Source organism: Sturnira hondurensis, unplaced genomic scaffold, assembly GCF_014824575.4.
Source record: "Sturnira hondurensis isolate 20B ecotype Veracruz unplaced genomic scaffold, ASM1482457v3 Scaffold0022908, whole genome shotgun sequence".
Lineage (NCBI taxonomy): Eukaryota > Metazoa > Chordata > Mammalia > Chiroptera > Phyllostomidae > Sturnira > Sturnira hondurensis.
Window position 1 is genome coordinate 3476676 of NW_028095539.1, and position 23519 is coordinate 3500194.

General features: G+C 54.4%; 2 protein-coding genes across 11 annotated transcripts in view; one reads left to right on the top strand and one right to left on the bottom strand.

The window, feature by feature from the left end:
- The window catches only part of RALGPS1 (Ral GEF with PH domain and SH3 binding motif 1), a 230959-nt gene that overhangs the window by 110548 nt on the left and 96892 nt on the right, over positions 1 to 23519 (top strand). The gene's annotated exons all lie outside the window — the stretch shown is intronic.
- ANGPTL2 (angiopoietin like 2) overlaps positions 7174 to 23519 on the bottom strand; it is a 33635-nt gene continuing 17289 nt past the window's right edge. The window contains exons 3-5 of the mRNA XM_037036976.1: positions 11546 to 11739; positions 10570 to 10840; positions 7174 to 8949 (exon numbers count right to left, since the gene is read on the bottom strand). Of these exons, the coding sequence (XP_036892871.1) occupies positions 8750 to 8949; positions 10570 to 10840; positions 11546 to 11739 (665 nt within the window). The 3' untranslated portion in view covers positions 7174 to 8749. The remainder of the gene's footprint in view (positions 8950 to 10569; positions 10841 to 11545; positions 11740 to 23519) is intronic.

Sequence of the window (23519 nt, forward strand, 5' to 3'; positions counted from 1 at the left end):
GACACTCAGAGAGGGGAGCTCAGGCTCTGACCCCCTGCCCTCCCTACCCCCGCCCAGAGCAGTCGGGAACCACGGAGCAAGGGCATGACCAGACTGGATCTGCACTCAAACAAGTCACTTTGCCTGCGGTGAATGGCTTTGAGGCGGTCAGGCTGGAGGCAGAACGACCAGGTGGGGGACCATGCAGAGGCCTGTGGTGTATCACTGCATTTCAGAAATGGCTAGTAGGGGGAGGAAGTGTTTAAAAACAGTTCATTTGAGAGCAAGGCCTTGGAAAGACATAAAACAGCTGTCAGCGAGCAGGTTCCTCATACCTGATGGAGACACAGGGCGTTGGCGTGTACTCGGGCTTGGAGAATCGGTGTGTGCACTCGAGCAGCAGGCCCCTGAAAGCACCGAGGGAAGGGGAGCACAGGTGCTCTCGGTCTGCCTCCAGAAGGCCAGAGGGATTGAGCTGGCGGATGCCACCAGCACTTCGCCTCCCATGACGTGGATCTGAGTGGCCGTTGCCCCTTTGGTGGGGGCTGCAAGTACCCAAGACCAAGTCTAATGGCTCCCAAGTCAGAGTTAACACGATATTATCCAGCTGTCCCTGAGTTTGCCAGCATTAAGGATAATCCTTTCCTTTAATACCCAACTGAAAAAATTCCATTCCATATGCAGTAAACCCAGCCTTTCCCCCAACACCCCCCCCACCAGTTTCCTGCTCCTCATGCTTTGAAGGATCCCCAGGAATACTCATTTGTTCCACAGATCCATCCTGGTTGCCGCACGGTGCCTTCGCCAGCTCTCTGGCTCCAAACCTCTGGGACCTCCCTCCAGTCATCTCCTGCTTCTCTTAACCAGTCTTTCCAGCTGGACCCATGTGGAGCCAGGCTCCTCCTGCCTTTCTTAGCCGGGGAAGCACGGCCTTGGGATGGATAAGGGAATGTCGGTGCCACAAAGAAAAACAGAAGGCCGCACTCTGCAGAGTCTGCTCTGGAGTCCGTGGGCCTTGCCCTTCTTCTCTTTGCCCGACAGCCACAGGCTGTTGCCTTCCCTCCCCTGGCCCAGGAGAGCCTTCGGTCAAGCTCCCCCTTCTTCAAAACCGTGCATTCTCCCCCCCTAGGGCCCAGCAAGCAGGGAAACTGCCCTCTGACTCAGCTCAGTCATCACCACCCCCACCCTAAGTGAAGGGAACCTTTTCCATTGTTCTGTAGAGTGGTCCGTTGTGCATTTTCTTACGTTTCTCCCTTCTAGAAGAGGACTTTGCCTTTACTTTTGCAGTCTCGGGATTTGTTACCTTAAAATTTGCATTTCTCTGTCTCACTTCTGAGACTGGGATTTCACAGTCGTGCTCAATGTTTTTAAAAAAGTCAGTGGATGTTACTAAAGTCCTCATTTTGTGAATTAAAAAAAAACTAAACAAAACACAACTTGAGTTATGACTTGTCCGATGTCTTATGCCAGGCAGAGACCAAGTCCAATGCAGGATCTCAGGCTCTGGCAGGGGTCCCTCCCGGCCACAACTCGCGCGTCCTTCACTGACTGTCTGTCTCCATGGAGAGAAACCGTGTGGGAGGAGAACGCAGTGGGGAGGGGTTCGTTTCCTGCGTGCTTCGCTGCCGGAGCTGCTTGTGTCCCTTCTGGGGCCCGAGGAGGACTCGCAGTCAGCTTGCCTCCGGGTCAGGAAGCTTCCTCTGACCCCCCAAAAGGAGGCGAGAGCATAAGCCCGTTTTGTGCGGAGAAAGTGTGTTTTCCTGGGAGGGATCTGTGCACTCATGAGGGTGACTGCTCACTTTGACCCTTTAGCATTTAGATTTCTAACTAGAAGCTGAGCATAGTAACAATAATGTCGACAACTCAGGTTTCCTCCTGTACCACGTGACAGCCGAGCATTGCTCTCATGGTCTCATTGAATCTTCCCAACACCCCTTCTCTGAGGGAGACACCGTTCTTTAATTTATTTCCCAGCTGCCGAAGTTACACAAGGCTTGTGCTCACACCCAGGTCTGACCCCGGTTTCTAGCCACTGACCTCAGGCTGTGCTAGATGTTTCCTCCAGCAAGTCTTCCCCTCTGGGGAAACCAGGAAGGGAGGCAGAGAAGAGGACTGTCTCTAGGGGTGCCCCTATGTGGAACGGGACTGAGGAGGGAGACCAGGGGCCCTGGCAGGGTCAGCTAGCCCTCAAGGAGGAAGGGCCGGTAGAGGAAGGACTAGTGAGTTTCTCCATCCTCGTGACTAACCTGGGGCCATTAGGACATTTCCTCGCACTGTTTCGGAGAGGGAGGTTAAGACAATGCCCCGAAACTCTGAAAGATTTTGTGTGGTAGGCAGCTTGGAAGGTGGCCCTTGATGGTCCCTGCCCCGGGACTCATGTCCTTTCCCTTGAGTGTGGGCAGAACATACCGACTTGCTTCCAACAGGTACAATGGTGGAAGTAATGGGACGTCACTTTTAAGATTGGGTTATAAAAAGACTGTGCCTTCTTTGTTGGATGCTTGCTCTCTCTCGGACCCCACAACCTGGGGGAATCCAGCTGCCGAGCACTAGTCAGTCCTGTGAAGAGGCCCATGTGGCCAGGGATAGAGATCTGCCCACAACCCTGTGAGCGAGCTTGGAAGCAGACCGTACCTGAGTGGAGCCTTCGGATGAGGTGGCAGGCCCCACCCAACAGCTTGACCACATCATTTGAGACACCTTGAACCAGAGACGTCTAGCTAAGATGCATGCGAATACCTGACCCACAGAAACTACAAAATAATCAGTGTTTGTTGTCGGAGGCTGCTCAAGTTGGGGGTAATCTGTGACACAACATTGGATAGCTAGTACGTGCATGATCAGCATCAGTGCCCGCGTTTATTACTCTATGCCCCAGCTGCACTGGGGCAAAATCAGGCGTAAAACTTGACACATGAAAGACTGTAAGGCTGGCCTCTAGGCCAGCAGGAAGCACTAGGTCCCCGCCCTGAGGCACTGATTTCGAGGGCAGGAGACCCTGCAGGACAGAGGTGTGGTTGCACTCTGAGAGGTGACAGATTCTTGCAACTCCCTGAGGAAGAGAGGTGCCTGAGAAGGGCCTGAGGGTCACCCTCAGCAAGGCCAAGGCCAAGGCCTCAGTTCCCTGTCAAATGCGTGTTGGCCTGCAGGGGGTGTCACACACAGACCTGCAGATTTCTGGGAAACAAGGCCTCCCAGAAAGGCTGTGCTCGGTCGTGGGCTCAGCACCCACCCGTTCTCTCAAAAGCTTATTAGGTTAGAGAGGTAACGCTGTTTGTTGCAAAACTCATTCCCACTAAAAAGTCTGTGACAGGAAAAGTGAAAATCCCCTTCTTGCTCTCCCGTTGCTCAGAGGCAACCACTGTTGTGGGTAGGTGAGTATTTTCCAGACCTCTTAATCTGCTTGTATGCATATCCGTGCACAGGGATGTGAGAGTAATACTGTGCTTTTTAACCCAAATGGGGACATTTTATAGGGCCTGTTTTGCATCTTTTTGTTCCTCACACAGTGTCATCAGCGCTTAGTGGCACCAAATACAGAAATTCATTCTTGCCGATGGCACAGATGCATGGGGACCCGTTGGGCAGTGCCCCAGCTGGTGATCGCTGGGCTGCTTCTCCTTGCCCCTGTGGCGGACTGTGCGTGACGAACGTCCATGCACACGGACCCTTACCCGCCTGTTAGAGCACTTCTGAAACCTTGAACTCAGGGAGTGGGACTGCTGGGGATGCTGCCGGAGTGCCCTCACGGCAGGGGTCGCAGTGACGCGTCCAGTGACACGGTGCGAGCAGGCCTGCGTGTCACACCCGCACCAGCACTAGGCACTACCAACCGTTGTTTCTATGGTAAAATGATGGTGAAAGAGGATGTCTTTTAACACATATTTCTCCGCCCACCACTCCTTTGTGCTCTTGGAAGGGAAGCTGCTTTTTCCCTCCAAACACGTGTTTCCTGGGCCCTTCTGGGGCTAGGCAGCCAGGCCTTCAGGCCTCCCACCCAGCTGCTCAGCCGCCCTCTGCTCTCGCTCCTGCATCCTGAATCGCTGTCCTTAATCCCACTCCCTGCGCCCCGCACAGCCCTGTGCCCCCGCACAGCCTGGCCGTCCTGATCAACGAGGAAAGGCCTCCTGGCTGTTGGTCCCCGCTGAGAGCAGGCTGGCAGAAATTCGTTCCCCATGCACACTTGTCTGGGGCTTGGTCAGCGTTCTGGGCTCTGGGGAGGCTAAGTGCTTCTAATTTTCTCCCTAATTTGAGATGATTAGGGCGTTGGCTTCTGTCATCGCAGAATCTCAGAAGGGAATTCTAATTCCATCCCCTCTACACTGGCCTCCCTTCCAGGCTCGGGGACACTCCCAGCTCTGCTAATGGGCAGGGAAAATGTGGCCTGTCTACCCTTGCTCAAGGAGCTCTCTTCTTCTTCTTTTTAAGATTTTATTTATTTATTTCTAGAGAGAAGGGAACAGAGGGAGAAAGAGATGGAGAGAAACACTGATCAGTTGCCTCTTACATACCTCCAACCAGTGGCCTGGCCTGTAACTCACGCGTGTGCCCTGACTGGGAATTGAACTGGCAACCTTTTGGTTCACAGGATGGTACCCAACCCGCTGAACCACACCAGTCAGGGCAAGGAGTTGTTCCCTTCTATAGTGAGATGCCCCTCAGCTTCAGGAGGGTCCATGTGCTGAAGGAGGGGCGGAGGGAGCACACCCCGAGTGGCCCGTGGATTCAGATGTAGCATGGCCATGGACTGGCGGGCGATGGGACAGCTGGTTAGCCTGTCCATCCCTGAAGAGCTCAGTGTGTAAGGGCTTTGGGAAGGCTGCACAGGTGGGAGGGATTATCTCTGGGATTATTTTCCTGTGTGGGCTGAGCTGGCCCAGGGTGCCCTAGGTCAGGAGAGACGGGACACTTGAATATCTTGGTGGTGGTTGGTATTAAGGCGTTGTGTCCACAAGTGGTAAAGACCAGGCAGGGGCCGGCTCAGGCCTGACTCTGGGATCCGAGAGGTAAGCAAGCCCCTGGGCCTGAAAGCGTGGAGATGGCAGGCGAGGGTCCCACCACCTCAGGGACCCAGTTACCAGAGCCTGTGGACCAGGATGTGGACCAGATAGAATTGGTGCACCAGATGGAATTGGTGCACGAGGTGACAGCCAGACCAGCCACAAGAGGGACACTCTGAGTGTCAACGTGTCTGTAGGTTGTACGGTAAGTGGCTCTCTTGTCCTGTGAGAGGAAGGGAGCAAGGCAGGGCCTGAGAGCTTTGGTCCTGGCGAAGGGTTGGGAGCCCCGAGAAGCTGTGAAATACTCTCCACTGTTGCCCTCTGTTATTCTGTACCCTGCCCACTGCTCTGAAATTGGGCACATAGCCCTGAACTGGCTTTCTGACCTCTGGGGACTGCTCTCCCCCCTGCTGCTTCTGCACGGCCATTCAGTTCCGTGCTCGTGGGGAGAGATCTAATGCCGCAGAGGCAGGAGTTCAAATCCCGAGTGTGCCAGACTGCACTGGCACAGTGCAGTCTGTATCTGTTGCGTGGAGAGGAGGGTAATTACAGACGCCACCTCCCAGGCTTGTTGCGAGAGTTCAAGGAGACACCTATGGCTCGCCTTCAGTGGTAGGTGGTGTGAGCATCATCCCGAGCAGAGTGCTGCCGGGAAGGCCACCGCAGTGGAGACCTTCGATACTCACCCACAGAGAGTGTTGGGAAACAGAGTATCCAGGAGGGGCAGGAGGAGCCCCATCTGGGCACAGCCAGCTGTTGTTTAGTGACCCAGCGCGGTCTGGAAGGGTTGGACGTGCTCTCTGGTGCAGGCCGGGGTCAGCAGTGGAAGGGCCGGGGGTAGGGCGCAACCTACCCAGGAGTGGGATGGAGTTCATTTAGCTGGCAAAGCATGGCCCCTGGAGAAGATGGGGACCAGTGAGAGCTGGAGGATAGTCTAGACACTTTTTGGAAATAGACCCAAGCTGTGACCCCTCCTTTTCTGGGAACCTGGGAACTCCCCAACCTTCCCCACAACATTGAACTCCAGCAGCCATGTTCACTCTGCCTGCCTGCTCGGTGCTAAGGCAGAGCTGGTAGGACTGAGGAGGACGCCCACCCCGAGGGGCCGGTTGGGTGGACCCTGGTGTCCTGCTTCCCCCACTGGCTGGCCTGGTGGTGTGGCCCTTGGGCTGAGGGAGTAGTGAGGGGTAAGGGGTCATCTTCTGTGGCCAGTTATGTTGTTGTCCAGAACTTGTGCCTCTTTGCTGTCTTTTCTCCCTTGTTCCTGCTATTGCTTCAGAATTTCCCTTCCGGCACCACTGACTCAGCTGCCCTGAGAGGGGAGGCTTCTCTTCCAGCTGACCACTTACGGCTCCCTGATTGGCTGCTGGCCTCCCGTACCTTCCAGGCTGCCCTCTGGTTCCTAGGAGACCTGGGTCCTTGCCTCCCTGCCCCCACCAGTGGGCTTGCTGTTTGCTGCCCTGGAGGCCAGCTCTCGCCGCTCCCTGCCTGTGGCCTGCAGACGTGCGGCACGGGTCAGACTCTTGGAGTGGCCCCTTGAAGTCCCTCTCGCTTGACTGAGAGTGAGGGGCACACCCACCCTCCCTGTGGGGGGGGGCAACTCATTCCCCCACCCAGGACATTTTCTCGGCACTTCTTTCACAGGCTGCCGGTGGGCCAGGTGCGGGTGCTGTGGGACCAGTCCGGGGTCACCGCCCGTGGGGTGGTTTGGCACCTGCTCTAGCATGGGGTACGAGCCTTGGGAGGCTGGATGAAAGCAAGGCAGACAGAGGGACGGGGGTTCACACCGAGGCAGAGACGGGGCTGGCGTGCAGGGGCGGGCGGACCTTGGCGAGTGGGAGGCGGAAGTCCTTGGTTTTGACCTGAGCGATGGAGCAGACGGCGCTGTCTGGTGGAATGGGACCAGACCTGGAGGAAGGCATTTTAGGTGCTGACCGTACTGCCTAGGAGGCGTCTCCAGGATGTCCAGGCCACGCTGGAATGTCAGGGAGTGGAGCTCCATAGGACCAGAGTCTGAGATACTGTCGTGGGACTTCTGGGGTGTCCGTGGGAACCAAAGACAGGGAGAGTGTAATCTAAATGGTTTTGGTGTTTGTCCCTGGTGCTGAATCTCTTCTTGGTTTCACCGGAAGAGGCTCTGATATGGGGGACCCAGGAAGGCATTTGAAACCATTAATGTGCAGTGCAGATACTTCAAATACCACTGACAGCTTTTATTTCGGATTTGTGCCGTTACAAGGATAATCTGGGAATATATTAAAAATGAACCCTCCCTTTTATATACACAGAACACGCTACACGGTACTCTTTGTGAGAATGCTGAGGTAACAGGCACACACCCAGACACGGACAGTTCCAAGCGTTCCAACATCTTGCACACCCCGACGCACTCGCCCCCTGGAGGGTGTTCCCTGGACTGTCTCTGCTCCCTGCTTGACGATAGCTCCGGCAGCGCCGAGTCCGACACTTCCTAGCCAGCAGGGCTTGGAGAGCTACCTTGCTGTGAAGCAACAGACAAGGGGCCGGTGGCCCCTGGCTATACAGTAACTCACGAGAAGTGGCCAGCCCTAATTTTTTTGGCACCTGCATTCTCCAGGGAAGTGTCGTTTGGGGATGAGATGTGGACTCTAGTTGGCCTGAGAGCACAGGACCTTTGGTCTGTAGCCAGCCGGGGGTCCCAGTGGTCAGATGATGGCTTCTCTTCGATTGACTGTCTCCTGGGCAAGGTAGGCTATCATTTCTGTGAAGGTTAAAATGACGTGTAGGCTAATGTGTGAATGGAGAATACAAAACTGCAAATACATTATCTGTGTGGCTGGTGGTTAGCTTTGGGCCTGGCCTGGCCTTTCCTGGCCAGGAAGCCGGAGCCCAGACTGTCCTCCTACTGAGAGGCTAAGGAATCGTGAAAGGACCCTGTGACCACAAAGGCACGGAGAAGGGACGAGCAGAGAGGTCCCTGGAAGTACAGTGAGTGGCCAAGGACTCATACTCATAAGGCACTTAGGGGTGGTGTTGACCAGATGAGTAAGCGGTGGGTGGACGGGCAGGTGGACAGTGAGAGTCCTGAGAATGGGGGGAGTATAGAGATGGAGGGGATTTTGAAATTTGACCAGGTGCCCAAAGGGGTCCTTACATGAGGAAGCTGGAAACCCGTGTGTGAGGGAGAGTGGCCCTCCTGGAGGAGTTCGGCACGTGGACACCAAGGACCGATCTCGAGAGGACAGAGCTCCGCAGTCCGTGACCCGCTCTGAGCCTCGAGTCGCACAACCTGACGAATCGCTGTTCTCCTGAGGGCGATGCTGTTGGTAAGAGCTCGGATATACGTGTGTTTAGGTATAGAAGGCAAACCTATATATGTATCTAGATATATTATATGTGCCATATATCTAAATGCATATATATGTAGTATACACATAAGTGGGCAAGGTCGGCTCATACATGTGTATATTATGAAGGTATTTTGGAGTTGTGTTTTTATCGTAGGGACTTAATTAACTTAAAGAAGGACTGGTCTGCAGTCCTGTCTGGAAACCCGAGGGGCTGTCTTGTGTGAGGACCACTATGGGGACAGAGAACACTGTCCCATCCAGTTCCATTATCTGCCGCAGTGACTTGGGAAAACGGAATCCAGCATCCTGGCCTCCTGGTCCTCTCAGCCCCCCGCCCCCCAGCCCCTGGTGGAGTGGCAAGGAGTAGCTTTTTGCTCTGGGGCCAGCGTGGCGAGGGCAGGCTCCTGGCGAAGGCCACCAGAGGTCAGGAGGGGAGCTGGCTTAGTGGAAGGTGTTGGGATTGGGCCTGATCATCATCACCACTTTCTTGAGTGAGTAGGAGCCCCCTCGGAACTCAGCCCAGTAGACGCCGTCCTGGTAGCGGCTCCGGTAGTGGCCTCCACGGTACCAGACCCCGTTGAGGTTGGAGTGGGCACAGGCGTTATACCACCAGCCTCCCTTCTGGTAGTGGGCACAGTTTCCTGTGGGAGAGAGGGGACGAGAAGGCCTTAGGGAGGAGGTGGCTTTACCCATATCCACTGCTTGCTTGGGGACTTCAGCAGGACCCTCTCTGGGAGGAGGGCCTTTGGAGCAAGAACACTTGAGAGGTGGACTGCGCTGCAGACCTGCGCAGACCTGTCTGTTGAGGCTTGGCCTTCTGACGAATGAGCTGTGTGATCTTGGGCAACTGACTTAACCTCACCGAGCCATCAAATTCTCGTTGTAAAATGAGGGTAAATTGCGTAATAATATGCGTAATGCCTCCTGCACAGGACTGCTGTGGGAACTGAACAAAGGCATGTATTACGCACTTAGCTCAGGGCCTGGTGCCGAGGAAGCGCTAGGGAGGATGGCACAGTGCGGGTTTGACCAGAAAATGGCAATGACCTGCGGTGGGCGGGGCAGAAGGCAAAAGGGTTTTTCCTAGGAATTTTTTTTAAGAGTTGAAACTGTTGGATCAGGAGTCTTTATAGAATGACAAAGGAAGTGTTTAAGAGAAAATTCTCCTTCCTCCCCAGCCAACATTCCAGCCAAATATTTTTTTAATTTCATAAAAGATATTTTTATGAAACTTTTGGCACGATCCTATCAGCCTGGGTTTTTTCTGCCAAGGACAAGCTGCTTGGCACAGCAGTAATAGCATGGGCAAGGTGCAAGCGGCGCAGCCCCCACGGGAGGGCGGTGGTGGAGGGGCCACACTGCTTGGGCTGCTGGGGGTTCCCAGTTTCCCGACCAGGCCTAGGAAGCAGGCGGCCTCGCAGTGAAAGGGCTGCCCCAGTCAAGCTTGTAGGCTGGGGGCCTGATGGGACTGGGGGCCCTGCTCTGGCCGAGGCCTCGGGATGAGGTGAGGAGGGAGTGGGCCGGCTGGGGCAGAAAGCTGAGGGGGACTCAGCCCCAGGCACCGCAGAGCCCACAGCCCACGTTTCCCCAGCCTGTTTCTCGGGTTCCTCTGAGCCATGACTCAAGGCCACAAGGAGTAAGTGGCAATGTTGGGTTTGGAGAACAGGGAGAGCCCTGGTCAAAGAGCCGGCCTCCTGGCTGCCACAGAGGCCTTTACTCAGCTTGCACCACGTGCCTTCAGGGACCAGGAGCTCAGCCCCTCACTGTCCACTGACCATACTTCTAGGCCGGCCTGGCGGCAGCTTCTAACACAATCTTCTCCCTGCTCCTCGTTGCCACACATGGAGGCTGAGGCCCAGACAGACTACACAGGATGCCCAAGGGCACGTGACTGGTAGGGAGTGGGGCCAGCATTGTATCCCAGGGCGTGTGGCCCAGTGTCCATCCATGGGAGTGTGTAGCCCAGACACGTGGTGCCTCAGGCAGAGAGGTGATGTGAGTGCACCCAGATTGGCCATCAGAGGTATAACTGGTCCGCCGCTTTCCCTTTCCCTTTCCCTTTCTGTAAACGTCACTCTGACCCCGCTTTGCAAAGGGGATCTGTGGGCAGTGGGCAGAGGAGAGGACCTTTGGGGGCAGGGAGAAGGTCACACAGCTGGGCCCTGGGCTCCTCCAGTTCCTAAGCCCTAGAGTCTGGGGCTCTGGCTTTGGCTGACCTTTCTTTTCTAGTTTCCACCTGGATCTGACCCCATTGGTCCTACCTGTGTAGACGTCATGGTCCCTGTCCAGGGTGGTGAACTGCTTGCCATTGTGCCAAGTAAAGGAGTCACCAGCATTGCCATGGTAGCGCCCCAGCCGCAGCTTGTAATACTCGCTCTCAGGCTCCAGGCGGAAGCTGGCATATTCTGCAAAGACCTTGCGGCCAGACCAGTCCTCCATGGTCACCAGCAGTTTGTAGTTGCCTTGGTTCGTCAGCCAGTAAATGTTCTCCAGGCCCAGCCAGTACTCGCCGTCAATGTTCCCAAACCCTTGCTGGGGAAGATGCCGGAGAGCGTTAGTAGGAGTGTGCAGGGCCCTCGCCAGCAGAGCCTAGCCATCTGACACAGCCCTGGACAGAGCGGCCCAGAAACAGGTAGCATCTAAGGCTGGATGGTACCTGGCAGGCACCCAGTAAGCCTTGCTGCTCTGTCTGTAGTACCATCGCATTGTTTGGAGGGGGGAGGCAGAGGTACAGCTGAGTGCTAGCAGCCTCTCCTACTAGGAGGATGAGTATTCAATCCCTGGGAATGGGATCCCAGAGAACGAGCTCTGGAATTAGGACCCATAGGCCCCTGTGACAGACCCTTGGGAACCTCTGGACTTGGCCCTTCTGGGTTGTGTGTGAAAATGTCTTTCCCCAAGGACACCCCAACTGGGTGGAAGCCGCGCCCCACACCCAGGCTCAAGTGAGGGGCCACCGTGCACCAGCATTCCTCAATCCCCTCCCTGTCTGCCGGGCTTGGTGGCCTGGACTGCAGACTCTTGTCTTATTGTGAGTGGCAGGCGGGGAAGGAGCTGGTGGGCTGGCAGAATTGACCCTGTCAGTGTCCTTGCTGCAGAAGTGTGCGGTTTGGGGTGGCACAGGCCCTGGCAGGTCTGCACGCACCTTCCCTCTGAGTGGCCCTTTCCCTGGTCAGTCAGGCTCTCCGGGAGGGCCAGTCTTTTCGTGGGCAGCACAGAGAGGCCTGTGGTCCTCACCTTGTATGTCTCCCAGTTCCTAAAGAAGTTGACAGAGCCGTCGAGGCGCCTCTGGATGACAGTCCAGCCCCCGGGGTCGTGTCGCTGGTCACACCACACTTGCATGAGCCGGTTGGTGTTCTCTGGCTTCACCAGGTAGATAGAGCTGGTATCATGGCCGTCCTCCAAGGCCTGCAGGCAGTCTCTCCATGGGCCTGGAACATAGACGGTGTGTGTTACAGCCTTCCCTGTTGCCTATCACTAGAGCCCTGAGTCACATTCACACACACACACACACACACACACACACACACATACATACACATGCCTTGGGGCATACATCTCCTTTATCCACTCCATGGTTTCACTTTCTGCAGTTTCAGTGCCCACAGTCAACCATGGTCTGAAAATATTAAATGGAAAATTCTAGAAATAATTCATACACTTTAACTTGCATGCCATTTTGAGCAGCGTGTTGAAAGCTCACACCTTTCCACGCTCTCCTGCCTGGCACGTGGATCACCCCCTGCCCGGCAGACCCACACCATGCACCCCCCCTGCCCGTCAGTAACGGAGAAGCTATCTCAGTGGTCAGGTCAGCAGTCACAGTGTCACAGCGCTTGCGGTTACCCTGCTCAACACGGCCCCGAAGTGCACAAGCAGTGTGCTAGCAATTCGGATGTGCCGAGGAGAAGCCTCCCAGTGCTTCCCTGCAGTGAAAAGGTGAAAGTTACCAACTCATTAAGGAAAGGGAAAAATGTCTGCTGAGGTTGCTAAGATCCATGACAAGAACGAATATTCTCTGTGAAACTGTAAAAAAGGAAAAAGAAATTTGTGCTACTTTGCTGAGAAAGAGAGACGGTGCATTCATTCAACTTACAGTATGTTGTTTGGATTGTTTTATTTTTCATGACTGTTATCTCTTACTGTGTTGAATTAATAAATTAAACTTTGTCATTGGTATGTATGTACGTATGAGAAAAACATCATATATACGGTCTGTTCAGAAGGTATCCAGCCACGTGATACGAAAAACAGAGACATTTATTGAAGAAGATAGAAAATACAAGGACCATTTTACATAGGACAATGACACCTCAGTCCCCTTCAAAGTGGGCACCTTGGGACCTCACACAGTTCTCCCAATTGCCATCAGCTGCCCCATCGTATTTTCTTGAATCTCATCAAAGGTCTGAAATCTCTTCCCTTTCAAAGATGATTCTAGTTTTGGGAAAAGCCAGAAGTCCCAGGGCACCAAACATGGGCTGTAGGGGGGGCCGAGTCACCTGGGTGATTTGATGTTTCACCAAAAAACTCTACATGAGACACAATGCATGAGCGGGTACATTGTCATGGTGAAGCTGCCAACCACCAGTTGCCCATTGCCGTGGCCTTCTAAATCATCCAAATAGTGTCCTCAGAGGGATGTTCAAGTTTGACACAGAATCTGATGTGGATTTGTTGCTCTACTTGCTCAGTCATTTTGAATGTGACGGCCACACAGTACACATGCTCACTCAATGGTGTCTACTGCCCCCACTGACTAGTACAGTGAAGTCGTCACTGTTCACGCATGTGCATTCCAGTCCACTCTCCTTGGTTGCCAGGCTCTATCAATGTTGTACAAACCATTCTCGTTATGTTAACAATGGCTGGACTTTTTCTGTCCACTGGACTTCTACTGGACAGACCTCATAAATGGTTTGGTACTCTCTGTGGTTGCAGGCACCTGCTGGGGATCTTGGAATGTATCCCCCAAGAATAAGGGCAATGTGATATAAAGACAGGAGTTCAGGGCTAGGGGTCAGGATGCCTGGACTCCAGGCCTACTTCCCCCACCCCCTACTCCCTCACAGTGTGGTTTGGGCAAGCTTCCCTACCTCTCCGAGCCCTCGGTTTCCCCAGTTTCTAGAATGGAGAGCATCTTTACCTCTTTAAGGTGGTAAGGATTACTGAGATCATCTGAGTGGAGCTCCTGGAGTGACTTTTCTTTTAAAGTTGGTTATATTGGCAAAGAGATGTGTGCCCACCGAAATGCAGCGGCATCATCAGCCCTGCTCGGGCTCCGGCGGCCTCGTCCCTCCAGGGAGACGTGCTCACGGCTCTTCCCGAGCCCCGTGGGCTGAGGCCAGCCGGCGGCACTCACTCTGGCTCCCCACCTGCCTTCGCACTGATGGTGCTCAGGGGACAACTGCTGCAGTTTTTAGTAAATGGACTCATGTGACGTCATAGGGGCCCACACAGTGCCCCAAATATGCCTGGTTCTTCTTCCTTATTCATCTGAAGAACACTGGAAAGGTTTTCAGGACCTAGCCATTGAACTGCATATTTACTTTATTAACTTTATATTTTAAAATAAATAAAATCGCGACACTTTGCTTAGGCTTCTCTTCAAAATATTCCCCAAACCGAGATGCTTAAGATCAAAAGTGCTCGGAAAATTCCATCTCATTCTTTCTATTAATGTGCGTTTTTACTCAACAAGTATTTATTGAGTCCCAGGCCTGGCAGGTACTGTGCTGGCCGCCGGAGCCCAGGGCAGTGTGGGGCTGCTCTCGTGTCCAGCCAGGGAGGAGCTGACCTCGCCCGCCTCCGTTCCTGGGGGATCTTGTCCTTCCCACCCTGTGCGTGTGGGAGGAGTGGGGGTGTGGGCAGGAGTAGCTCCTGCTCAAGGCATGCTCAGCTTCACCTGTGCAGATCAAGCTTCTCAAATTCCTTCCTGGTTGGTGGTTGGGCTCGATTAGTCCTCGTGTGATGGCAAACCAGGGAAGGTGTGGGTCTGGGGGCTTTGTTGCACACCTCAGGTGGACTTTTCCTAAGTCCTTGCAGCTGTGCTTGAGTGGCCTCCCTGGAACCTGACAGGTAGGTTGGGGCTGGCCTGACCCGCCCCTCTGTGCACAGTGCCTAGGACAGCGCTGAGAAGAAAGGTTGGCATGGGTGCTTACCGCTGACAGTTAACCCAGGGCGCGCCTCCCTTCAACCTCCAGGACTGGGGCTTGTCACCCATTTGCCTGTTCACCAGCACGCTCTCCCCTCCAAAGGGTGGGCAGTACCCCACGCACCACCTGGCAGCAGACGTGGCCCGGGGGCTGCTTCCCCCTTGGCTTTGTGCCTCTTCCATCCTGGGAAGGGGAGGCCAGGCCCCAGCAAGAGCATTCACAAAGGAGATAAAGGGTTTGGTTGTGTTTAGCCCACGGTCCCAGGGCCCGGGGCCTGGGGCAGAGAATGGGAGTCTGTCCCCAGCAGCTGGAGCAGAGTGTGCAGTGGGCGTGGGTGGCCTCCAGCCTTGACTGTGGCAAAAGCACAGGAGGGACTGCTGGATACAAGAGCTGGTGCCAGAAGGCCCAGCAGCAGCCTGGGGAATAACCCCCGCTGGAACCAGCAGCCAGGCCCCTCACCGCAGAGCTCCTGTGCGGTTCTCGGTGGGAAGGCAGCTTTAAGAAAGGTGCTACGAGGAGTGAGCAGCGAGGCTTTGGCGGTCCCTGGGAGGGGGCACCTGCTGGCCTGGGCTACTTTTGTCAATGACTTTAGCTTTTCCTAGGGCAATTCTACAGAGAGCTGGTGTTTTCAATGTTTTGGGGTCATTGATCCCTTTAAGAATTTGGGAAAAGCTCTACACCCTCTGTCGGGCTTTTCGGCATGACTTGCTTTCTGACACCACACAGCAGGTACGAAATGGTGGTACCAAAGCCCCCCACATGTCCCTGCGCCCTGCCTCTCTCGTGGTAGCAGGGACCCATTAGCTGCTGTCAGTGACCCCATTTCCAGACGGATTGCCCTCAGAGACGCGCACAGGGCTCTAGCAGAGCTCCTGCGTTCAGACGGGGTCCCTTCTCCTTTGGGCAGAACATTCAATGGTGGGTGAAAATCAGTCAGGAAAGTATTAAGCACAGATAATTGGCGAGTGATCAGGTGGCAGAAAACGGCAGCAGTAGGGCGGCCCCGTGGCTCCGTGGAGACGGCTGGTCAGATCTGCCGGCTTCGCTGAGAAACCTGTGCCTGCGGCCCTTACACGGTGTTGCTGCGGAGGGTGAGGCGGGGGCCCAGGGCTAACTGAGGACACCGTGGCGGAAGTGTGGGGCTGGGGCCGGGACGACCTCGGAGGCAGGAGCCCTTGGCTTAAATCTCAGTGGCCTCATCTCCCCACAGTGGGACTTTGGACAGGCCCTGGAGCCTCGTTTTTTTGTTCTGTGGGCGGGGTGGGGGGGAAGGACCCCACCTCTTCTGAGGGTCTGGCTAACGCAAGAGCTCCCAGCAGCACGAGGCCAGCCAGGGCAGGTGCCAGGGAGGCGCTCTCTTCCTTCCCTTCGGTAGGTGAAAGCTGATAGTTTTGAAGTGGTCCACTCCCCACCTCCCCTACCCCCCACCCCACACAAACAAGCCACTGTATCTGCTTTGGACTTTCCAAGACTAAATGTAAGATTATTTACTGAGAGATGTTTTCCACAGAGGCACATTTCAAAAGCCAGGACTGCAGTGGAGAGGGCCACAAAGATACATTGAAATGAGGAGTGGAAATCTTTTTTGTCAATGGAGCAGCATTTCAGCGTGCATGGGCAGAGCTCTCCCTTTACAACAGCGCCGAGTGCCCGGCGGTGTTTCCCTTGGCTCCCCTTCTGAAAGGGCAGCTGTGCCGCAGCGCCAGGCCAACACTAACTCGGCAGCACCAGGGCTCCGAGCAGAGTGAGTGCCCCGACCTCCTCTCCATAAAGGCCGTATTTACGCTCTCGGTGGAAGGGCGGCCAGCATGTTCCACGTGAAGGGACTCGCAGCCACCATGGCTGCGCCGGGCCTGCGTGGCCCCTTAGAGATGTGACATGGGGTGTGGAACGCACACAGGGCTTGGGGTCAGGAGGCCTCAGGGAGGAGAAGGATGGCAGTGGAGCCACAAAGCAGACAGGTCTTGGACCCCCAAATCCCAGTGTGAAGCCTGGGGAATACGAGGGTGATCAGGTTTGGGCACCAGAGTCTCCTCCCTTCCTCCCGGCTGGGCTTCTCGATGGAAGAGGGGTCAGGCACACAAGGAACGTGGCCTCTGGGGAGGCCAGAAAGCCCCGACTGATGGCGGACCCAGGGCACACTGTCCCTGATGAGGGGCCTTTCTGGTAGAGCCAGAGCCTGCAGCCAGGCCAGACCCATGTGTGACCCCACTTTCCTCCCTGGGTCTGGAGCAGACCTGCGTTAGCCTGACTCACCACCCGCCCCCCAGGGCCCCGGTGGGGCAATGAGCTCACCGACTGCATCCCGTTCGGTGCAGGCGCCCCTCCTGCTACAGAAATGTGGCCTCATGACCATCTGACCAGGTTGACGGGAAGTTCCCCCTGAGGCCAGCAGCTGAGACGTGGGCAGACAGCGGGGCCTGTGTGGGCGGCCATGATGCCCTTTCCCTGGCTGTGCCTGGGGTGGATGGGGAGCAGAGCCCTTCCTAGACCACATGCTGTCCCGCAGCTTGACGGCCTCTGTGGCCCGACACCCAAGTCTTTGGACTTGACCACCTGAGGCCCTGCAGATGTCCCTGTGGCCCATGGGAAACGTTTTCGGGACGTTTTAGTTCCTGCGTGGGCAACAGGGAGAGGCTGCTATGACATTGCCCGGACACCCTGCTTTTGTATAAGAACCGTACGCTGTTTTCAATTATCCCCACTGATGGTCTCGCTCCAAAAAAGTCTTTTCACTGCTCCCTGAAATGTTTCTCTAATAGGAGACATGACTGGTTCTTGAAACTGGATCTAGAATTTTTAGCCAAATCACCCTATCTGAGAGCCGGGGCATGTGCAGTGCTAAGATGTGGGTTCCAGCTGGGCCCACGATGGGAGTGCTGGGCACCAGGCTCAGGCAGGAGAGCGGCACCAGCCATTGGAGGCAGGGGACGGGCAGGGCCAGTTACAGGCACTGCTCATGTCTCATTTATCTGGAAGGCTTGGGAAAGTAATATTTTGGTTATGAGCATAGATGTTCTCTGTCAGTCGCCACGTTTCAGTGAGCCAGAGTACAAAACAGGAACCTAAACGCCGGGACCCCCGGTGCCTTCCCAAAGGGGTCACAGGTGCAGAGTTTACATGGGGGCCTGGTGTCTGGCTCTGCTGGGGGAGGGGCCCACGTGCTGGTGCCCCCGCTCAGGCCGGTCAGCATGCCCTCTGGCAGCGGGCTTCCCAGGGGTTCATGAAAGTGTTTGAGGCCTAAGGAAATTTGTGAGCTCTAAAATATGAAAAGAAGACTACAAAATAAAAATTTATAAGCATATAGTAAAGTGCCCGCAAAATGTAACATCTCATCAGATTTGTTCGTTGTTAAATTGAGTCTTCATTAAAATGTTATTACTTTTGAAAAAACAATTTACAGGCAGGTTTTTCTCACTTCCTGAGAATTCCTGGACATGCCTCAGAAATCAGAGCCATCCATAAATTCATTGTCTTACTCTTGGCCCAATCATTTCAAAAGCAAAATTATTATAATCCTTTGAGAATTCTTACAGTAAAAATTATAGCAGATGTGTGAGGCGGGTATATTTCAAAGCCTTTGCTACATACACTCTGAGGCCTCCCAAGTCAGGTCCCCTGGGGCCCATGCAGAGCGCACAGAGACCCTGCTCCTGCCTGTTTGACCGCAGGACAAACAGACCTTTAGGCATCGCTTCCCGGAGAACACCTAGGAAAACACTGTGCTCCCTCCTTGGTTTCCATCGATGCCCTGGGCAGGAGGAGAAACAAGGACTTCACACTTTAAAAAGAAGAGGTTAGACTAGGAGGGGCAGTGGTGGGCTCACCGTGTGCAGAGGTGAGCAACTCTCTGTGGCTCCCCAGGACCGGAGGGGTGGAGCCCTGAGGCTCCCCTGGGGCAGGGGGCAGTGGCGCCCCAAGGCTGCTTGGGTGGGAGAGGTCACGGGATGCGGAGGCTGCCCAGCGCAGGGGTGAGGGTGACCGGGGCTCTCTCAGCCCAGAGATGGGTGGTCAGGCCTACGATCACCGCTCACGGTGCTGGACTGGTGGCGCCCTGTGCTCCTCCAGCCCCTCGCCTTTTCCAGGAAAGGGAGTCAGCTTATGGGCTGGTTCTTAGAAAAACCCCTGTTGGCTTCCATCGATCGCCTTTTAGTTTTCCACATGCTCCCAAGCCCCTTTTTATAATCTTTTCTGCGATTTTTCTGGGGGTGACCACAATCAACTGGTATCTATTTCTAGTATTTTGTCCTTTTTCTCTTTCTGAAAACAGGACACTTGCCCAGCACTAAGCTGGTCTTCGTGATTTCTTGGTGATTGCTGGCAGTAGTTCTGAGAATTTATCTACAAGGCCCTCAGCCCTACTCGGCCTCCTCATCGCCTCCTCCAGGAAGTACCCCCAACCCCAGAGGACCCACTTGCCCTCCTCGGGGTCCCCATAATGGCTCATGGATTTATCTCTACTGGAGGAGAATAAGGATGATGAGTGCCAGGTCTAGAACCTTCCCACGCCCCTCCGTCGTCACGCGTTACGAATTTTCTTTCAGACATGCCTCTAGCCGCTTAACGTCAACATTTAGAGATTTAATAAAGAAAATGATTATATTTGTCACTTAAACTAAACATTTTTAGTGAAATTACTCTGTATATACAGCAATTTTAACTTACATTCATTTATCCCAAAAATCTACTAGGGGAGAATAATTTAGTCATTAAAAAAAGAGAATGCTGTAAAACCAGAGCCAAGAGGTACTGGTCCGGGGGCTGCACTGACTCATCCCAAGAGCCAGGGCCTGGACCCTCAGGCTCGTGTCACAGGCTCCGCCTCCCAAGTCCTCACAGGGACCCAGGCTCTGCCGAAGGGAGGTAGGAGGGACTGTCTGTAGCGTCCCTGTCAGCAGTCCGCTGCTTGCACCCTTCCTTGGTCTCAGTAGAGACGGCCGGGAAGTGCACAGCGTTGCTCTGCAGCAGCGCACCTCCCACTGCGCTCAGCAAGCCTGCCCGACTGTGTCTGGACACCATAGTCAATGCCAACGCAGTTCTGCCTTCTTTATCATTTTCCCCAGGGAAGCCTGTTGGGTGTACAGTGCGGGGTGCTACACTAATTTGCCACAGCAGTTCCCTTCGTGGGACTAGTGAGCTGACCGCAGATGCCTGAGCTACACGGTTTTCTAGATAATACTCAGTTTGCCAAGTGCCAAGCTGTTGGGATTTCCTGGCCGTGGGATGCCAGGTCACCACTTTTCACAGTGACAAGTTGATAGTTTATCTCCCGGTGCTGTAAATATCTCCCTCCCTGAGCATGTCGAGCCAAATGTCTTCCTTAGAAAATGCCTGCGTCACAGAGGAAGAGCTTGCCACTGTTGTTTCTCTGTGACCCGGTCCTTGAGAGGTACCCCATGAGGAGAAGAGAGAAAGCAAAGTTGGAAGGAAAATGACCCAGCTCAAACTGGAGTGGCTTTTGTTTATGAAGAAGCTAGCAAAGAATGCTCTCTGAAATACCACTGCATTACGTAGTTCGAAATGAATTTGGGAATCTGATTTTGTTAAACAATAACATTGTAGAAACGAGACAGCACAGCGCAGTGAACAGCATAAGCTCTGGAGGCGAGAGAGCTGGGTTGGGTTCCCCCCCAGCCTCTGTGGCCTGAAAGGCCCTTCAGCAGTGGCTAGTTGCCCCCTCACCATCGTCACAGTTTCCAGAAGCTTCCCCAGCGCCCCCACAGCCGTATACATGTAGAAGCCCAGTCGGCTGGAGCTGCTCCGCCCATCTGACCAATAGCTTTTCACCTGGATTGACGATTGCTTGACCTCCAGAAGGAATGGAAGCCACGGTATGATACATCTTGTTCTCTATCTTAAAACATGCTGCTGCACCAGAGTACCACAACCTAATGTACATATTTCCCACCTCTCAGGGGAAGCAAAGCAGAAGGAAAAATCCATGTAGGAAAGCACTTGTTCAAGTTGTCTGTGCCTCCCTGGCCAGGGACCATCTGTTGTGAGGGAGGAGCTGTTCCTGTGTTATCAGGGAGGCAACATGGCTGCCACCTAATGTGGCCCCAGGAGCAGATCAGAGCTACTAATTTTTATATAATTAGAGTTAACTTATCTGAACAAATGAGGACTTCACCCTGAGCTGATGTGGCTCAGTGGATTGAGCGGCAGCCTGTGAACCAAGGGGGGGTTGCTGGTTGATTCCCAGTGAGGCCACATGCCTGGGTTGTGGGCCATGTCTCCAGTAGGGGGTGCTGGAGAGGCAGCCAAACAATGATGTTTCTCTCCCTCTCTTTCCCCTACCTAACCTTCCCCTCTGTCTAAAAATAAATAAATAAAATCTGTTTAAAAAAATGAGGACTTTAGGCTTAGCTATGTGTTGAAATGCTAAGAAGTAAACCTAGAGAATTTGCCCAGAGTTAATACAATTAAAACCCAGATTTATCTACAGCCTCAGTTGGGTACATTTAACATTTACTAGAAGTCAGGTACATATTATGTTTTCTGTAGGAGAACTCAAGTGGCTGATTACACTAACTTAATTCTGCTTGCTCTTTCATTTTTTTCAGGGGGCAGGGTTCATCCCAGGGTTATAACACAGTCTACTACACAAATTCGCCACAGCAGCCCCTTTGTGTGACCAGTGAGCTGGCCGCAGAGGGTGGGTTCAATTGGTTCTAAGCAAGGAGACAGCGCTGTTATCAGTGGGTCTGCAGTGACAACGTCCCGTGTTACTAGAAGCATGAAAGTTCAAGTAGCAAATCCACCGGCTCTGTTCCCAGAGCTCTTTTACAAGAAGCTGCCTGGAGCCTGGTGCATGGAACATTGATAGAGGGTCAGGTCCCAGGCAGCTGGCACCGGGGCCGAGTCCAGCATTTATAGAGTGATTTTTACACCAGTTCCCCTCCAGCCTTTCCATGGAAATGTGCAGTATCCAGAGTGCTTAAGACAGACTTGGGTTTGAGCCTTGGCTGGCTGTATAATCTTGGCTACGTTACTCAACCTCTGAACCTCAACATTTTGGATGTTAGAAGTCTCGGTCTGATCTTGGCTCTGCACTGACGGGCTCCGGGGCGGGCAGGCTGTGCCAGGGCGGCAGAGAGGCCCTCACCGAGCTCTAATAGCTCATGATTCTGTGGCCCCTTCGGATTCCGCTGAGAAACAAACTGAGCCGGCTATGTTCTCCTTTTCAAGGGTGAAAACGGCTAGAAGTGGCTATTCCTCTTGGTTTTTAAAAGATCCGTTTCAGACGAGGCCTCACTGTGGCAGTTAGAGTTAGTGCTGCTCCTCCTTTTCTCATCAGTGCCCAGCATGGCTGCGTGGCAGGAGGGCTGGCATGTGCCTGGTGAGGAACGGTGTCCTGGGCCTCCCAGAACCATCTTGAGAGAAGGCCGGAGCTGAGGCTCCATCCTGTCCTTTCCTTGGCCTCTGAAAGAGTGAGCCCTGCAGCTGTCCTCCTTATCTGAGGACAGGGGAGGTGCGTGTGTGGGAAGAGTGAAGGGGACAGAGGAAGGAAGGGCAGCAGCAGCAGGACCCAAGGAGAGAGGGCCACCGGCAGGGCCATTTGGCCCCAGGCCTTATTACAAGCATCATCCTAGCCAAAATGCCCCCGGGTCTGGCCAACCCTGAGAGGGATGGGATAAAACTTCAATGAGATGCCTGGGAAGCTGGAAGCTGCCTGGGTCTCCCTCACTCAGGCTCTGAGGCCTGGACCTGGCCTGGGGCCAGCCCCTGACTGTCAGGCTGGGAGAGAGCTGGTAAGTGCAGCTTCAGAGAAGCAGCCAGGGCTCCCTCAGTCCCCTGGGGGAGGGCGTGCTGGGGGCTGAGCAGCCTGGACAATGAGGAGAGCGCGCTGGCTCCGAGACCGCAGAAGGAAAGATGTAGAAGCTGCCAAAGCCCGAGTGCAGAAGTGTTTAATTGCAAAGGTGTTTCTGGCTGAGTGATGTCTTCAGGAACAAAGAATCTGTTGGGCAAGAGCATAGAGGAGGTTTTGTTTTCCAGGACCAGAACCTGCCCCCAAACTCTCAGAACAGGCCTGATAAGAGGTCCTTGCTCATAGGCTGAGACCATCTATGTTTTCCTCTCAGTCAGTCCCAACTCCAGGAGAGGGAAGGGCCCCCAGGCATGCCCTTCAGGGCTCTGTCTGCCCCTTCAACTTCCGGGTGCTCATCCATCTCAACCACCATCCCTGATGTGGGGGCTCAGTTGGCAGATGGGTCATAAGGAATCTGTTACTAACCCTCGGTACCAACGAGTGGGAAGGCCTTGCTTTTTTTTAAGGTAAATTATAGCACATTTTAAGTTATCACCATAATAAAACCACTGCCTTTCCCTCCCAAGCAGGTGTGCTGTCCTACATGGGCGAGAAAGGGGTTGGGTGAGTGCAGGAGCCTCGCACAGGCCCGCGCTGGACTGCGCAGGGGAAGTGGCAGGGCCACACCCCCAAGTCTTTGCAGACTCACCTGCGTCGGGGGCCCTCTGGTACTGCAGTCTCCCAGTCCCCAAGTCCACCTGACAAACTCTTACATACATCGTTAAAGGTGTGACATTGAAGTCCCCGCCTCTGTCCAACATTCCCCTTCCACCCCAGGCAGGCTCGGCCATGCCACCTGTCCCGTAGCACTTGTATGCCCCGCTAAGGGACACGCAGTGCACTGTGGTATCACTGCAGAGACCACCCAGCCCGTGGTTTTCACTGTTTCCGATTTCAGGTATTGTTATGTTGGCTTCATAAATTCTCACAACGTTCTGGAGACTGTGGCCTCAACAGGTGCCCCCTCGCAGAGGAAGCCGGTGTCAGACGCGAAGCGCCGATTTTACGGGAGAGGACTGGTGGGTGATGGGTGGTCCCGGTGCACTCCTGCATCTGCCGCCTCCCCCAGGCTGGGTTCCTGGAGGTCGGATACCATAGTCTCACCTGCTCCCCTAGTCTAGCTCCGTGACAGCACAGAGAAGGGGCTCTGCCCTTGTTGGCTGTGCCCCAACACACAACTTACGTCCTATGGATGTAATATGATGTGCCTGCCTACACTGAGTTTCCACAGCAAGCCTGAGTGCAATAT